This window comes from Mesoplodon densirostris, chromosome 13, assembly GCF_025265405.1.
Source record: "Mesoplodon densirostris isolate mMesDen1 chromosome 13, mMesDen1 primary haplotype, whole genome shotgun sequence".
NCBI classification, from domain to species: Eukaryota; Metazoa; Chordata; class Mammalia; order Artiodactyla; family Ziphiidae; genus Mesoplodon; species Mesoplodon densirostris.
In genome coordinates this window covers 61,718,198-61,736,716 of record NC_082673.1, presented here as the reverse complement: position 1 = coordinate 61,736,716, position 18,519 = coordinate 61,718,198, and the positions used below count along the sequence as shown (strand labels likewise).

The 18,519-nt window shown below is 40.4% G+C and overlaps 1 protein-coding gene across 3 annotated transcripts in view; it reads left to right on the top strand.

Moving 5' to 3' along the window:
• The window catches only part of DPYS (dihydropyrimidinase), a 146,779-nt gene that overhangs the window by 18,406 nt on the left and 109,854 nt on the right, over nucleotides 1-18,519 (top strand). For all 3 annotated transcript variants that reach the window (XR_009534064.1, XM_060115494.1, XM_060115493.1), the window contains exons 3-6: nucleotides 1,849-2,028; nucleotides 3,497-3,686; nucleotides 16,254-16,410; nucleotides 17,652-17,793. Coding sequence is in view for 2 of the 3 variants with exons in the window: in XM_060115494.1 (XP_059971477.1) it covers nucleotides 1,849-2,028; nucleotides 3,497-3,686; nucleotides 16,254-16,410; nucleotides 17,652-17,793 (669 nt within the window). In the remaining variant the exon portion in view is untranslated. The remainder of the gene's footprint in view (nucleotides 1-1,848; nucleotides 2,029-3,496; nucleotides 3,687-16,253; nucleotides 16,411-17,651; nucleotides 17,794-18,519) is intronic.

The window sequence follows — 18,519 nt, the reverse complement described above, 5'->3', positions numbered from 1 at the left end:
ACTTTTCCTTTGAAGTTTTTAGTCTTTGTTGAGCCTAGAACTGGACCTGCAAGGGCTATTACTAAGCTAGTTTTGATCTTAACTTGTCCCTTACCATTGGTGTGATGTTACGATTTTTTTTTTTTTTTTTTTTTTTTTTTTTTGCGGTACGCAGGCCTCTCACTGTTGTGGCCTCTCCCGTTGCGGAGCACAGGCTCCGGACACACAGGCTCCGCGGCCATGGCTCGCGGGCCCAGCCGCTCCACGGCATGTGGGATCCTCCGGGATCGGGGCACGAACCCGTGTCCCCTGCATCGGCAGGTGGACTCTCAACCACTGCGCCACCAGGGAGGCCCTGATGTTACGATTTATAATAAGAAATGCATGTCTGGTCTTCATCCCCATTTCTGGCACACAGCTCCTAAAACCCTTGGAATTTCCTAAGTGATGAGAGCAACAAAGGTGCCTTTTATTATGTTAAAGAGGTGACTTTCAGACCCCACCTAAAGATGGGGGCTGATTGACCCAGGAGCCAACTGTATTATTAGAGGGTTGAAAATTTCAGTTCCACCCAGCTGACCTCCAGGGAGGGGAGAGGGGCAGGAGGCTGGATCAGTTGCCAATGGCCAATGCTTTAATCAATCATGCCTGTGTAATTGAGCCTCCACCACAACCTAAAAGGATAGGATTTGGAGAGCTTCCAGGATGGTGACCAAGTGGAGATTTGGGGAGAGTGGCGCTCTCAGAGAGGGCATTCAAGCCCCATGCCCTTTCCCCATTCCTTGTCCTATGACGTACCTCTTCCATCCAGATGTTCATCTATATCCTTTATTGTATCCTTTTATCATAAGCTGGTGATCCAGTAAGTAAAATGCTTCTCTGAGTTCTGTGAACCGCTTTAGCAAATTAATTGAACCCGAGGAGGGGGTTGTGGGAAGCTCTGACTTATAGCCAGTTGGTCAGAAGTGCAGGTGACAACCTGGACACCCCATAGCACTGAACCCTTAACTTGTGGAACCCAGTGCGGTCTACCTGGTGCAGGTAGATAGTGTGAAAATTGAGTTTAATTGTAGGATACCCCCCAGCTGGTGTCTGGAGAGCCGCTTGGTGAGGGTGGGGAACCTCCCCACCTCCACACATTGGAATCGGTGATCAGCACCTTTTAGTTGGCAACCCAGAAGGCTCCTGAGGCTTCTGACAGGTCCCGAGTCACTCACCTCCCAGGAGCTGCCAGTGGCTCAGTCCGCATCTTCCACTACCTGCATCTCTGAACTCATCCTGGAGGTTCCAGATTTGACCCCAAACCCTTACTTCACATTAGCTCTGATTCCGTCTAGAGACACAGTTGCTTCTGTTGCTGCCAGTGGCTTTGTTTTCATGTTCTAGAATAATTTCTTCTCATCAGGAGATAGATGCTGAGAATTTCATAAAGTATAACAATGAAGTATTTGGGGGAAGTGCTATTAACTACTTCATGATTTAAAAGTATCGTAGGGACTTCCCTGGTGGTCCAATGGCTAAGACTCTGCACTCCCAATGCAGGGGGCCTGGGTTCGATCCCTGGTCAGGGAACTAGATCCCACATGCCGCAACTAAAGATCCTGCCTGCTGCAACTAAGGCCCAGTGCAGCCTAAATAAATAAATAATTTTAAAAAATAAAAAAATAAAAGTATCGTAGCAACAGCAGTTCATCAGATGACATGAGGTCTAACCTAGGGGAAAGATCAAGACCTTAATTACATTTTTCTGGAGTTCAACTGATGTCCTTATTTTACTTCATTTTCTTCTGAATGCAAGATTTTGGAGAATGCTGATATTATCTTTAAATTAAAGAGTGACATTCTGTTGTGGTTTTTGGGCCCTTTTAGGTTAAAGAAGAAATGAAAATCCTTACCCAAGATAAAGGTGTGAACTCCTTCAAGGTGTTTATGGCCTATAAAGATCTGTACATGCTGAGAGATGTGGAGCTGTACAAGGTCTTCTCTCAGTGCAAGGAAATTGGAGCAATTGCTCAAGTTCATGCAGAAAATGGAGACCTAATTGCAGAGGTAAGTAACTGCCTTCCAGAACTTCCACAGAAATGAAAATGGCCATAACTTAAGGTGAGGATGACTGGCCCCATGTAGGTTAATTCATTTAATGGATTGGAAGAAAGGAAATTCAGAAACTAATTTTATGTGGCTTGGAAACACTTGACTTGAATTACTTGCTGTCCGGCTCTGAGTTTTTTGCAGGTGGTATATGTATTGGACTGAGGAGTTCCCTTTTTCAAATCAGTTATTAGATCTCAGACAAGGTTTATTCTAAAAACACAAATATTTTTTTGTGTGTCCCCAGCATTTTTTTTTTTTTTTAAGTAGCTCAAGCTGCTGGTTCAAAATGCCAAAGTGTGGACATCAGTGAAATCTGATGACTAAAGCGGTGCATTAGGTAGCTGTTTAAAGCCCCATTCTTTTCAGAAACTGGGTATTAAAATCTGCTGTGGGGCTTCCCTGGTGGCGCAGTGGTTGAGAGTCCGACTGCCGATGCAGGGGACACGGGTTTGTGCCCTGGTCCTGGAAGATCCCACATGCTGTGGAGTGGCTGGGCCCGTGAGCCATGGCCGCTGGGCCTGCGCGTCTGGAGCCTGTGCTCCACAATGGGAGAGGCCACAACAGTGAGAGGCCCGCGTACCGCAAAAAAAAAAAAAAAATTGTGCTGTGGAGGAATCTAGATGATATTTCTCATGTTAGTTCCATTATTACTGCCCGAAGGGTACACCATCTGCAAGATTTAAAGAGCTGTCTCTTACCCTTTATATTAGCTGATCTTTCTCTCTCCCTGGGCTCAGTTCCCATTAAAGTCAGTGAGATGGAGGCCCCGTGGCCAGGATGGGGGGGTGGCGGTGGGCAGGGGGGATGATAAGAGGAAAGCATGAGCTGTAAGCTCAAACACACCAGGTTTAAACTGGACTCTTCCGCGTCATAGCTGTGTGACACCAGGCAAGTCATTTTGACACTCTGAGTCTCAGCTTCCTGCCTTTTTTGTAAGGAAGGAATGACACTTTTGGAGAGAGGAAATATTGGTCTAATATCACTCCGTGGATCGGGGGAGAAGGCAATGAAGAGAATGAATCAGTAAAACGTACAACTAACTACATAATAGCATGAGTCGCTTCATCAAGGACATAATACTAGAATACTTTGTTTTATTATATTTTGTTCTGAACCAATAAAAAGTCTTAAATATGGACACTGCTTTTCAGATTGTGATTAGAACAGACCTCATATCTTTGTCACCTTTTCAATCAAAATAATTTGATTGTGAAATATGTATATGAAAAATTAACATATGCTTTGAGAATAGTAGATTATTTTTACCCAAAACACACACTGTCTACGCACACATTCACACACACCTATACCTAATAGATCTAAAATAAAAGCCTGGCAGTGCATTCGTTTCACAACAAAATTATGGGAGTTGTCGTTAGTAAACCTTTCTCACCAGTGTGTATGTTCCTGCTGCCTTTTTTAGGGAGCAAAGAAGATGTTGGCTTTGGGGATAACGGGTCCCGAGGGCCATGAGCTGGGCCGCCCAGAAGCGGTGGAGGCAGAAGCCACGCTGAGAGCCATAACCATAGCCGGCGCCGTGAACTGCCCTCTGTGCGTCGTGCACGTGATGAGCAAGTCCGCAGCAAGGGTGATAGCAGATGCCAGGAGAGATGGTAAGTCCTGAACTGTAGCCTCGCTTACAACTAGTACTGTTAGCTAAAGAGTAAGGTAAAATAACGCCAACCCCTGCTTTTGCTTATCAGAAAGTTGCCCATGAATTTCCACAACTTTTCTTTCTTTTTTATTTTGAATTTTTTTTTATACAGCAGGTTCCTATTAGTTATCTGTTTTATACATATTGGTGTATATATGTCAATCCCAATCCCAACGTTTCTTCCTCCTTTTTTATTAGCATCCTTTCTGTGTTCTCGCAGTCTTACACGTCTGTCTGTTTCTGCCCTCTTCAGCCGCAAGCCCCGCCCCTCACACCACTAACTGCCAACTCTCCAGTGAACTTTACAGAAGCTTCCCTGGCTCTTAGGCACCTCCACTAGCCCTTCCAGTACCTGAATCAGGGTCAGGCAGGGCACACAGTAGGTGCTCCACAAATTTCTTTTGAATCGAATTGATTCGTCTTACAGCAACTTGTTGGCGCGATTGAAGCAATTATCCAAATAGTGTTTTTATGACAATTATTTTAAGATTTTTAAAGCAAATTTATGTTTAATCCAAATTGCTTAATTGCCTCACTTCTATAGTGTAATTTTATGTGTAAACAGTCATCTTAAAAGAAAGAGAAAATCTCCTATTTTTGATAAGAATTGAACATGGAAATAAATTTATTCATTGGCCAGTACTGGGAAAGGAAGAATGAAAAACAAATAAGGTGTGTTTTATTCAGTAGTTTAGACCCTCTTGGGATGTGGTAGTGGTTTCTATCTCTCACTTTTAGGAACCCGGGTAATCAGAAATAGTTGTGTAAATCATCCTGGCTTTTTGTTTTTTTAAACTGAAACTGGCTGCCTTTTTATAACGTGGATCTTAAAAACTATGAAAATAGATTTGGCATGTCTATAATTGACACTAAAAGAAATTTTTTCAAAATTGCTTCTTGTTGCTTGAGTTTCAATAAGGATTTTGTGCAAGCTAAATGCATTTTTAAATGTAATATATCAGTATCGTGTATTAAGAGTCACCTCAGTTTCACACAGGAGTTAATAAGGTCTTACTACCAGCCATTTCTGGTTGCTTTTTTTCCCCACATATAGTATAATTTCAGTATAAAAGAGCACACCACTTCAAAAAGAATCTGTACTTCAATTTTAAGTTATAGCTTTAGGTGTTGCCACCAGATGGCGCTGTTGCTAGCTCTATGAAACTGGTTTTCTCTATTTGCTTTGCAAGAGGTGTACCGTGTCCCATAGCCCGTCAGTCAGGTCCGTAATGTCAGAATATGGTTTAACAAACAGCAAAATCAGCAGAAATGGTCAGTCTTAACCCACCAGCAATCTGTGATTTTGCCAGTTCTGTCAGGAAAGAGTTTCTCGATTTGAGTATTTATTTTGCATTGGGATAGAATTCCATTAGCAGCGGAGTAAGTCTAAGGAAGGTTTTAGAATGTAAATCGTAGGCAGAAAACTATTAAAATTAAATATGAATATTTTAATTTTATTTTAAATTATTTTTAAATATAATTGTATATTTTAAATGTGGAAAAACATTTACCTGGCCCAAAAGTCAAAGTGATATATTAAAAGATATATTCTCAGAGATATCTTGCTTCCTTCCCTAGCTTCTTCATCACATACCCCATAAGTAATTATTTTTATTAATTTATTTCTGGCCTATCCTGTAGTATTTCTCTTTATGAAAAAGGAACATATGTATATTCTTATTTTTCTTTCTTTCCTACTTGAAAGGTAAAATCCATAGTGTTCTGTATCTTGTTTTTTCCTACTTGAAAATATGTCCTAAAGGTCAGCTCATATCAGGTATAGAGAGCTTCCTCATTCTTGTTTAGAGGTGCAGAGGCTGCCACTGTGTTTGTTCAACTAGTCTCTAATTATGGATATTTGGGTCGTTTCCAATCTTTAGCTGTTACAAATAAAACCACAGTGATGTCCTGTGCCTATGCTATTTCATATTTGTGAAATATGAAATTTTTCATAATTTCATAATTAGTCTCCTATTACTGCTGTAACAAATTACAGCAAACCTAGCGGCTTAAAGCAACACAAATTTGTTACCTTATAGCTCTGGAGGTCGGAAGTCTGCAATCAGTCACACTGGGCTGAAACCAAGGAGTTAGCAGGGCTGTGTTCCTTCCGGAGGCTCTAGGGGGTATGCCCTTCCTTGCCTTCTCTAGCTTCTAGAGACCACCTACATTCCTTGCTTGCTGTCTCCCTTCCTCCATTTTCACAGCCAGCAATGGTGGGTGGAGAACATTGCATTATCCTGATCTCTCTTCTACTTTAAGGGTCCTTGGATGACATTGAACCCACCTAATTAATTCAGGATAATCTCCCTATCTCAAGATCCTTAATTTACTCACATCGGTGAAGTCCCTTCTGCCAAGTAGGGTTGACATACTCACAGGTTATGGGGATTAGGACATGGACATCTTTGGGGCGCCATTATTCTGTCTCCCACAAAAGTGTAGCCTCAGGGTGGAGTCCTAGAAATGAGAACCTGGAAATGGTTCAAAGGGCAAGTGCATATCTACTTTTTGGACGTTGCTAAGTCCCTTTGCAAAGGGGTTGTAAACATGAAATACTTAAAACGTCAGCCCAAATGCTCTAGTTGAGTCAGATTTACCGTAATAACACTTGTGAAAATACTCTAACGCGCAATTGTCAGAGGCAGCAGAGGTCCAGAATAAAGTAGCACGAGAGATTGTTCCATCGCTGGCATGTGACCTCTCACAGGTGGTCAAGCAGTGTCAATCCATTCACATGGTGACTGCATCAGTCAATCCAAGGGCAGATCCATGGGGAGTACAGAGTGATAAGAGCTGGTGGACACACTGAGCTTTTACAGAAGATTCCTCTACTCTGTATGCATTTATTATGTAACGTAATTTCTGAACATAAAAGAGCAAGATACATCGATTCATTGTTATGTTGTTTAAAGAAGAAAAAATTCAGCCTTATAGATTTGTAATATGAACATCTGTAAATACCTTTGCCAGCTCATTCCATCATCTAGGGCCTTGCCACTCAGAGTGTGGTCCCTGGAACACAGTGCTGACATCCCGTGAGAGCTCGTTAGTGATGCAGCTCCTTAGACCCCATCCCAGATGCACTGAATCAGAATGTGCCTTTATAACTAGAACCCCAGGTGATTCCTATGCGTATTGAATTTGAGACTCACTGCCCCAGGAGGCACAAAAGATACCCAATTAGTAATTGTCTCTATTGTAGTTGCCTAGCAATACAATGCTCTTATTACCTTGGATTTTATTGTTGAATTGCCAACTATATACCCTAAAGATGGCGATCTGAGGTGTGGGTTAATGATTATAACAACTAACTTTGTTGAGTGCCTAATATGTGCTTGGCACATATTTTAATATATCTTTTATCTCATTTCAAGTTTTATTATATAGTATCTCATCACTGCATTGTAATACACAATATTTTTTCAAATTGTCATAACAGTGCTTCAAGCTAAATTTTATCACTGTTTGGTAACTGATGAAATTGAGGCTTGGGAAAGTTTGGTAAATTAAGCCCAAGATCACTTTACTAGTGCGTGCTAAACCTGAAATTCAAGTCTATCCAACTCCAAAGCCCACATTTTTTATTACCCTCCACTCTGTTCCAGAAGAAATCAGTTTACAGAGTTGGGAAATGCAGATACCAAGTTTATATTTAATTGCTTTTGTTTATTGGCCTTACATTTTTAACAAATTTATTTAAAATATTGCCATCATTTTGTTATTTTTTTTATCATTGTTAAAAGAAGAAAACATTCCAGAAATGGAAATGGTCAAGAACGTATTAAGTGAAGAGTAAACATCTTCTACCTCTCTCAGCTCAGTCCTTGGAACTAGCAGTTTTTAACCATGTCTATTTTTTTGGTGGTTTCCTTCAAATTTCTAAACCATAAATTTGTAAGTAGTGACTTATAAATCTTTGACAGTATCACTTGACACTCTATGAGTGATGAAAAAAGAACAGTCTAGCCTACATAAATCTTACCTCTCACCTGCTGAGTTTTGTTAGTAGTAAATGTTTACTTCTGGTAATATTACTTAAATTTATGTGTTTTGGCTATTTTTTGTGTGTGGTATCTCTTTATTCTCTACTAGGCTGAAAAGGAATTGAGAGGCCCAGAATCACCCTCTCTGCCCCCTCCTGACTTCTTTCAGCTGTATTATTGTCTTTACATGGACAGGAGTTACAGCTTTTCAGTTGGCTCTAGGACTAGAATCAGGTCTTCCAAGCTTTGTCTATAGGTTAGGTCTAAAATTTAGAACTGTTATAAAGTAAGACTGTGGAAATATTCTTCTTGGTAGAAACAATTCAGGAGAAGAGAACCTCAGAGGAATTTATATGACTAACTTGAGAGTGAAAGCTAATGTCATTTAACTCTTGGAGAGGCCATCGCCAAGTGTCAAGGTGAAGTGGGTTTCCTTTCCTACACTCCCATAAGATTAACGGCATGCCTTATTTTAGTTTGCTACATATTTAGACCATTATTGTCCTGTCTTTTTTTTGGCTTGGAATTTTTCCAATTAGCTCTTTTTAATATAGGTTCAGAGAAGAAACATGTACACCTTCTTTACTATATCATGAAGATTTTCCAGCTTCTACCTCATACCTTCTATTGAATGGAATCAGCTTCTGTTGAAATGAATCAGCTCTTCTTGCAGAGATATTTTTTAGGAGAAGAATCTTTTGGCTTTCTGCTTTATTTTTATACTTTCCAAGCTGTAGAGATGCAATCCTTGGATTTCTTTTCACAAAATCCTGGTTGGATATACTGTTTCTTGGTTCCCATCTCTCCCCTTTTCTTGAATTACTGTGAAGATTCTCATGTGATTTTTTAAAAAAAATATTTATTTAGTTAGTTATTTCGCTGCATCGGGTCTTAGTTGCTGCGGCACATGGGCTCCAGGGTGCTCGGGCTTAGTTGCCCCGCAGCATGTGGGATCTTAGTTCCCTGTGTCCCCTGCGTTGGAAGGCAGATTCTCAAACACTGGACCACCAGGGAAGTCCCTCTCATGTGAGTTTTAAAGGAAGAGTGTTAGAAGGTAAATTTTCTGATTCTTTGTCCTCAAGCTTGTTTGCAACTTGAACGGACATAGCATTCTAGGTTCAGAATTATTTCCTTGTGAATTATAAGGGTATCATTTGATTCTCTTCTGGCGTCTAGTGTTACTGATACATAGACAAATGCCAATAAAATTCATGTCCTTTTGTCACTTTTTTCACCATCTGGAAGATTTTTATATGTTCTCTTCATTTTAGACTTCCAGAAATTATATTAAGACTATGTTTAGCAGTAGGATTTTAAAAATTCACCTTCATGTTCACATGTCTGTTTAATCTGAAGGCTGATCTTTGATTCTGAAAAATTTTCTTCTATTATTTTCTTCATATTAATTTTCTCTGTTCCTCTCTTGGAACTCCACTATAAGACCTCATGAACTAAGCCTCCATGTCCTTTAACTACTTTCACCGTTAAAAAAAACCTGATTTTTGCTTTATATTTTAGGAAAAGATTTTGTTTACTTCTTCTTTCCTTCTAATAAACTTTCATTTTGGTAATCATATATTTATTTCCAAGAAAACACTTGTTCTCTGATAGCTCTTTTTTTTCCCTACAGTTACTTACTTTTTAATTTTTTTCCTTCAATGGATGAGATCTTTTTGACCTCATTAGAATACTAACAGAGATTTTTTTTAAAATTCTGTTTACTGGATTATCTTTGTTTCTTGCTGAGTCAATTTTTCATTTTTTTTTTAAACATCTTGGCCCTTTTGTTGTTGTTGTTGTTGTTTTTGCGGTACGCGGGCCTCTCACTGTTGCAGCCTCTCCCATTGCAGAGCACAGGCTCCGGACGCGCAGGCTCAGTGGCCATGGCTCACGGGCCCAGCCGCTCCGCGGCATGTGGGATCCTCCCGGACCGGGGCACGAACCCGTGTCCCGTGCATCGGCAGGCGGACTCTCAACCACTGCGCCACCAGGGGAGCCCTTGGCCCTTCTTTTTATGTTGTTTGTTTTTTTCTTTAAGTGTCTGGTGATCTTGGGCTGTCTGTATTCATGACTGGACAGTTCAGATGATTAAGTAGGGAGCTGGTGTGGATTCCCTCTGCTGGTGAGTAGGCCCCGCCCCCAAATGAGAGCACCAACAATGAGACTATGAACTTTGTGAATGTAAATGGGGTGAGGTTACTGGTGAGCTTCGGTTTTCATGTGAGCTTCACTCTGTAGCATCAGCACCACCTTAGAAAGCTTTGTTCCCCAGGCAGAGGGCGGCATGAGGGCTAACTGCCCCAACTCATCCCCTTCCCCACACCAGGAGGAATGTCTGTCATGACCCTTCTGCTCGTTTGAGTTCAAGCTGTAGCTGCCTCTACTTTCCTTAATAAGCATTGCCATCCCATCTGCTTTCTGTCTTCCTACAATCTATCATAACCTCTGGTCGGCCATGGTTCCTCTTTTATTCTCAGCACAGTTTTGGATTTTGTTCATCTGTTGTACATCTTCACCAGGGTTTGATATGAACTGGGAAGCAAGAGACGGGAATGCATGTTCAGTCCATCAACTTTCTTTCAAAGCCTGTGGTTTCCCTACCATGATATTTCCTTTTAGCATTCAGCACCTGCAATAAAAAGTGAAAAGCAGGTTACAGGGAAAAGAAGAAAGCTTTCACATGCAAGCCATGGAAAGCTGAGTTGCCTTTGACCGTTTGCAAGGAATTTCAATTTCATGCTTATTTCAAGTCTCAGTTAATCTAACTTGAGTAACTAGGTTAGTTCCCATCTTTACTGTGAGAAGCCACTTTTGCAAAAATGAGGCAAGGGAATCAGCAGGCTGTCCCTAGAGTGTTATCCTTTTCTTCCAGAAGGAGAGTCCCCCCTCCCTTGCTCCATACCCCCAGTATAAAGTTGGACAAACCAGCTGAAATTTTATCTCATATAGAAGTTCCCACCTACCACTCTTAGACCTCTCTCACTCACTGTACTCTGGTCTTTGTCCAAATAGTATATGTGTCAGTATATGTCATTTGTTTCAGTGACAGAGGTACTTTTTACTTTGGTTTGAGTAGCTTTGGGTATCGATGTTCCTTTTCTGCCGTGTATTGACATATGGAATTATGTTCACCTCTCCTTCCCACCTCCCAGTAAAACTTGCATGCACATGGATTCATTGTTTTTCTGGTGCTTTGCTTAGAATGGTGGCGATTTCGCCCAGCAACTTACTTGATGCTCTCTTTGGTGTGTATCTGTTATAATAAATTTGTTTACCGATTAATGACTGAAATTTTCAATACTTTTTTTTTAGTTCCCCGTTTAACTTGTTTTAATTTACCTTAATAAAGCTAATTCTATTTTATATCCATATTCGTGTCTTTAGGGTATAAATATGACTCTCACTTGAACTTATTAATAAAATGTTTTCTTTATGCTTTTCATAAAAAACCAAGTTATTGGACACCTGATATATGCTTGGCACTGTGCTTTTGGCATTGGATTTGCAAAAATGATTAAGATAACTTTGCTTGGTAACCAGTGCTTTTCCTAAGAAAGGGTTGATGTGTGCCGAGTTAAGGTGGATTTGAATCTCAGGCTTCCTTTTTTCTTTCTTGTGCGTGAACATCCAAACATCCCTTGTCCTTTAAATTTAGAATGAGATGATTTACCTTATGTCCAACTGTAAAGCAGTTCAAGACTGCCCATTTTAAAAGATTAAAAAAAAAAACAAGAATTGTATAACCATAAGGAAACTAACATTTGTAGAAAGTATTTGTTTGCTGCTCTAACAAAGTACCACAGACTGAGTGGCTTAAAACAACAGAAATTAATTTTCTCACAGTCCTGGAGGCTAGAAGTTCAAGACCTAAGTGTTGGCAACATTGGTTTTCCTGTGGGCACTGACGGAAGGATGTGTGCGCTCCAGGCCTCTCTCCTTGGCTTGGAAGGGCTGTCTCCTCCCTGTGTCTTCACATTGTCTTCCCTCTGTGTGTGTGTGTCCAGATTTCCTCTCCTTATAAGGACACCAGCCATATTGAATGAGGGCTCACTTCTAATGACCTTATTTTAACCTAATTACCTCTTTTAAGGACCCCAGTCATATTGAATGAGGGCTCACCTCTAATGACCTCATTTTAACCTAATTACCTCTTTAAAGCGCCCTATCTCCAAATACAGTCACATTCTGAGATACTGGGGGTTAGGACTTTAACATGTGAATTTTGACAAGGGACACAATTCAGCTCATAACATGAAGTGACTCCAGGATCCCAGGAAGATGCTAGATATTTTCGTATATGTTAAGTTGTTTGATCCTCACAAAATTGCCACCCTAGAGGAACATTACGATCCCATTTCATAGATGGGGAAAACTGAGACCAAGAGCAATGACTCGTCATGCACAAGGTCACCAACTAAAAGCAAAATCAGGATTTGAACCTAAATCTGTGTGGTCTACTTTATTATGCTGCTTCTACATATTTTCCTTCTCAATTATTTTCTTTCTTTGTAAGTGTAATATTTTGAATCCAAACAAAGCCCAGGAAGGTTCTACCTTATCCTTCTAGCTGGAAGAAATTATTTTTATAAAAGCGTTTGGCCTTCTATTTGGCAGCCAGTGCCTCCACTCCTGGGCACCTATGCCAGCTTCTCTGCATCTTTCAACCTTTTCTAAAAGATCCCATGACTTGATTAAATGCTGCTCCCAAATTCAGACAAGATGTTAACATCTGCTCTATCACTTTCATCTAATAAACAATGGGCTGTCTGGTCAGGGATGGGGGGTAGTTTTGGTTGGTTTGACATGTTTCACTATTTGGAAATTGTAACAGTCTCTCAGAGAGCAGAACTCCTTTAACTGGGAGATTGCATCATAAGTGAAGATTCTTTTTTGGTTTTGAGCTAAAGGATGGAGAAAGAAGGAGAGAACACGTATGGGGAGACAGGATACAACATAATGTGAAACTTGCTGAGACAGTGGGAGGATATTAATGCTGGATATGTACTATCTGCCAAGAGTTGCTGAAATCATCTGGTCTCGAATGTAATCAGGAGAGTATCAGACTAGGACAGATCTAGGACTTTTCATTACTAACCTGTTAAATGTAGTAAAACCAAACCAGTAAGTGAAATTGGAAAATTGCTTAACTGCATCCACAGATCTTATGGTTGACTTTTAAAAATACATGCTCTTTACCAAGAAATGAAAAATGATACTTTTCCTACTGCATATGTATGATATGTTATCAGTATACTAGGATTCTAATTCTGATGTACCACTCACCACCACTGTGTCATAGACAAATTAGTCTTATTGAGTGTCAGTTTCTTTGTCTGTCAAACCAGTGTTTGGGTTGCCATGAAGGTCAAGTAAGATATATGATCTTCAAGCTGTATTTGCAAACTCTAGAGTGCTATACATACATTAGATATGTTTATTACTACTTTATTTCTGGCCCAAATCTAACAGAACCCACCATTATGCTGAATTAATCTAGTTTTATTCTTCAATTTATGTATTATCCAGGCCCCTTGTTTTCTTTTTACAGCTTGCATTGCTGTTTAGTCCTGTGAAAAATGTCTTAGAACCATTGTGAAATACAGGGAAGAATAGTTAGGAATTTTTACTTTTTTATTTTTTCATTTTTTTAAGTACTTACAGATAATTAATGGGGAGACAGTTGAAAATAAGCCTGTTAATGAAGAGCTTGTTGTATATACCAAAGAAGTGGCACGTCATATTGTAAAGGTGCTAAGCCCTTCCAAGGAAATTACCTGTCATCTGGTTTCAAAACAGTCCTGGCAGACTCCTGGTAGATGCTGACACTTTTAATTTTTCCTGAGAGCTATTAAAATTGTAGAAATTTTGGAACTGTATCCCCATACCACCTTGATGGGCCAAATGCAATCAGAAGAAACAGAACATGTGATAAGACTCTTTCCTCTGTAATGAAATACCAGGAAAAATCCTGAGTTGGCAACTTGTAAAATGATTGCCGATCAAGAATCTGAGTTTTTCATTGTCCAAGCATCCATAAGAAGTTCTCTTGGAATAGGAAGGTCTCTTTGTACCTGCAAATAAAATACCACGCCCGTCCTGTTATCTCTCCAGTAAATAGTGCATTACCTCTTAGTTCATGTTAAAAGTGATTGCTTCTTTTTTTTTTTTTTTTTTGTGGTACGCGGGCCTCTCACCGCCGTGGCCTCTCCTGTTGTGGAGCACAGGCTCCGGACGCACAGGCTCAGCGGCCATGGCTCACGGGTCCAGGCGCTCCGCGGCATGTGGGATCCTCCCGGACCGGGGCACGAACCCGTGTCCCCTGCATCGGCAGGCGGACTCTCAACCACTGCACCACCAGGGAAGCCCGTGATTGCTTCTTGTTCGGTACACCAGAAGGAGATACTAATGGCATTTCCTATTTTCTGGGAATAGGACAGTAAGAAACGGGGTGGGATTCATCTAGTGTGTGTATATCATGAAAGTGAAGGATATTAGCTGTGGCTAAGTTCTTGGAGGATAGCTTTTATTACCAATAGTTTGATGCTAGGTTACATAAGAGGCAAAGTTGGTTAGGCTTCAAGCAGCCTTGCTTTCAGGGTTTTTCAAACCCCTAGGCTCACTGGAGGAAGATGGCTCATTTCGGGGAGAAATGATCTGTGAGGTAATAGGGTGCCACGTTCCAATTCAATATGACTCAGGTAGCTGGTGGCCATCCACTGTCAGGACTCTGAGGAAATCAGTGCATTTCAGTTGTATATCAGGATTTTAACTAAAGTCTGTGGCATCTGGTTAACCAGAGTGAAGTAATTGAGATGCCAGCTTCTTTCTGTGCACTCTCCTTCATGACTGCTTGGATATGAGCAGGTTGATGCCAGAGAATCTATTATGCTGACAAATGCTAATCAGAGATAGGCTCCTGATTTTAAATTCAAATTCACTACAAGCTATTAACTTTTCTAACACTGTGTGCTTTTGATGGCCTCATTTGCATGATTTTATAAATATGCATTTCTGGCTACAATTTTATTATCTGAGTGTTATTTTATTTAACATAAGTTTTTAGAGGAGGTTTATACCTTAAGGGTGTGCAAAGATGATCAATCTACTTGCAACAGAGATATAGTGTGGTTGGACTCCGTATGACCATATGGTCATTGACATCAGGATAGTATAGTGTAGAGGTTAGGACCACTCAAGTCAAAATGCCTGGATTCAGACCCTACCTTCTCCACGCCGTCTATGCTGAGTGCATGTAATTTAACTGTACAAAAGTTACTTAATCCTATAAGCCTTAACCTCATCTTTTAAAAAAGTTTTATCTTTTATTTATTTATTTTATTGAAATATAGTTGATTTATAATGCTGTGTTAGTTTCAGGTGTACCGCAAAGTGTTTCAGTTATACACATATATATATATTCTTTTTCAGATTCTTTTCCCTTATAGATTATTACAAAATATTAAACAGAGTTCCCTGTGCTCTACAGTAGGTCCTCGTTGTTTATCTGTTTTACATATAGTCGTGTGTATTTGTTAAACCCAAACTCCTAATTTATCCCTCCCTCCCTTCCCCTTTGGTAACCATAAGTTTGTTTTCTATGTCTGTGGGTTTATTTCTGTTTTGTAAAAAAGTTCATTTGTATCATCGTTTGTTAGATTCCACATATAAGTGATATCATATGATATTTCTCTTTCTTTGTCTGGCTTACCTCACTTAGTATATGATAATCTCTGGGTCCATCCATGTTGCTGCAAATGGCATTATTCCATTCTTTTTTTATGGCTGAGTAATATTCCATTGTATATATGTACCACATCCTCTTTATCCATTCACCTGTTGATGGACATTTAGGTTGCTTCCATGTCTTCCATTTAGGTTGCTATTGTAAATAGTGCTGCAGTGAACATTGGGGTGCATGTATCTTTTTGAATTATAGTTTTCTCTAGATATATGCCCAGGACTCATACTTTAATGGAGATAATAATAGCTTTTCCCAGATAGGGTTTTTGAGAAGATTCCATTAGAATGGCACATATATCAGCCAGCTTTTGCTAGGTTATGCTCTAGTAACAAATTAACTGAAAATATCAATGGCTTACAATGGCAGAGATTTATTTCTTATTCGTACTCATATCCATCATCGGTTGGCTCTGCCTCTGCTCTGTAGTCTCTTCATTCTGAGACACACCTGAAGAAGCAGCTTCTACTGGTCTCATGACAGAGGGAGAACTCATTGTGGCTTTAACAGGTTCTGCTTGGAAGCAGCACACGTTACTTCTATTCATATATAATTGGCCAAAGGAAGCCATGAGGCCAAGCCTAATATCAGCGAGTGGGTACAATCGTCTACCACAACATGCAATGCACACTGACTGGAGCATAGTAAAGGCTCGGTAAACAGTAGATTTTACTTTTCAGTCCTGATCAGAGAGGTAAACTGTAGTTTAGGTAGGACAGAGAAGACTAATATTTATGTGTTTGTCAAATGCCTCTCTTAAGAGCAAATCGAGGTGCTGAACGCTTCCCTTTGAACTTCCCAGGGAAAGTGGTCTGTGGAGAGCCCATCGCAGCAGGTCTCGGCACAGATGGTACTCACTACTGGAATAGAGAATGGCTCCATGCAGCCCATCACGTTATGGGGCCACCCCTACGACCGGACCCTTCAACGCCTGACTTCCTCATGAATCTGTTGGCTAAGTAATAGTTTAGTAGATGATTGTAAGGTGTTTTGCCAAAAGAAGCTGTTTTGCTGGTCCCAAAACTTGAGTGTTTTGAGTGCAGGAGATCTTGTCCTACAATCTGGACCTTCCATTGACTTCCCAGTCTTCTGTTCTCCTTGACCTCACAGGCCCTGGGGAATCCTTCATCTGGAGACCCCAAAGCATTGGCTTAATTGTGTTATGATGTGGTGTAAAATCTCTCCTGGCCACAGAGAAATCAGATCATTTTTTACTGACATTTTCCTCTGCTCTGATTTTTTCGTTGTCTTTTCTATCTCTTGCTGCCTAGGACCAGGTCTCTTCAATATGCCCTATTTTTATCATACAGAATAGTCTTGAATATGTTTTTAGGCTGATATAACCCAGGAACCAGATGTGCTTGTTGTATAGATACAAGAGATGATGATCTAGGTCAGAGCCCCTGGAGAGGTGAAAGGCAAAATCCTACCCTCTGATTAGGTTATCCCCATGAAAGGCCATCCAAACTATTTTCAGATGCTGTTTTGGGAGACATTTTGAACATTTTTTCTTGAGAAATACACCATTCGTGGACATTCCCCATTCACGGATACTCAGATCCAAGTTAACAAAGAGCTTTTCACCACAGACTGTCCAAGAGTTCACTTGCCGTTTCCTTTCAGGCTCCTACCTCCTTCAGCCTTCTACATTCCCGAGGTGGCTCACAGGTCAAAGCACAATTCCTGTTACTCGTGACCTCAACATCCTCAGCCAGTGTCCCACCTCTGCTCGTCACAACATTGCCATGTGGCCAGGGGCTGCCTCTGTCCATGTGGATCACCCTGGTTCACCTTTGTGTGGTTCTGTACTCACAAGAAATTTTCACTTATGTTATTGCCAGTGACCCTGAATAATTGTCATCAAGTATATATAATTACCAATTTCTAGATGAGAAACTGAGCATTGGACAAACTCATAGTCATATAACCAGTAGGGGATGGAGCCTAGAACCCACTTTTTCTGACCCAAGCACGATCCTTCATCATGCTTCATGTAAGAGTATTATTCTCCAAAAGTGTTTCCTGGAATAGAGACAGGCATGGGTGAAATACGTACTTGAAAAAGCTGCTCATTCTCCATTGCAGTTTTCTGACTATCAGTTGAGAATGGGGTCCAGAGACCAGGGAAGGTTATGGTAGCTTCCTCCTGACATATTCTGTCTACTCACCCCTATTGCTCTTGTGTGTTTCTCTTTTACAGTGGTGATCTAACCATAACAGGGTCTGACCACTGCACTTTCAACACCTGCCAGAAAGCTCTTGGGAAGGATGATTTTACTAAGATTCCCAATGGAGTGAATGGCGTTGAGGACCGGATGTCAGTAATATGGGAAAAAGGCGTGGTGAGTTTCACAGGATTCAGTCTGCTTTGCCTGATTTTTCAGCCAGAATCTGGCCCATTTTAGGACCAGAGTGGCAAAAGCCTTCATAGAGAAGTTTTTTGATTGTTTTCACTAGAGTGGAAACTGGGAATACAACCGTATCACCACCACCATGCCATCCCCCAAGATAATAATGAAAAACAATTTTCTTCTCTGCATGGTTTAGAGGATGCTTTGCACCGTGATGCAGACATTAGGGGATACATTTAGATTGGGTACCTAGAGGATTATTCTTGAAATCTTTGAAATGTAATAGCACTTCTACTTGATTTCCATGTTTTTGAATCCTAGTTCCTCATGTGTCACTGATATAAATACTTGCAGTGATTGAAAGGACGTGAAGAATTTTTATTACGTTCATACCTCCTTTTCATATAAAAATGTAGATATCCCTTTTAAAGAACTTTTGGATATTATGTTTTAAAAACTGCTGTATGAGGTTACATAAATAATAATCCAAAATATAGAAAGAGATTTTTTTTAAATTTCATGATTTAAAAATTTCTACCTGAGGACGAAGAAGAATCAAATGGCTAAATGTTCATATGTTAGCCTATCCAGCCAGCTGACAAGTGTAGTTGTAAAGATCAGCAGTGGAGACTTGCCTGGTAAGACCTGAGGTCCCCATTTTCATGCCATTCTCACCCGTCTCTCAGAACCCCTTCCTTCAATGGCACATTAATCACA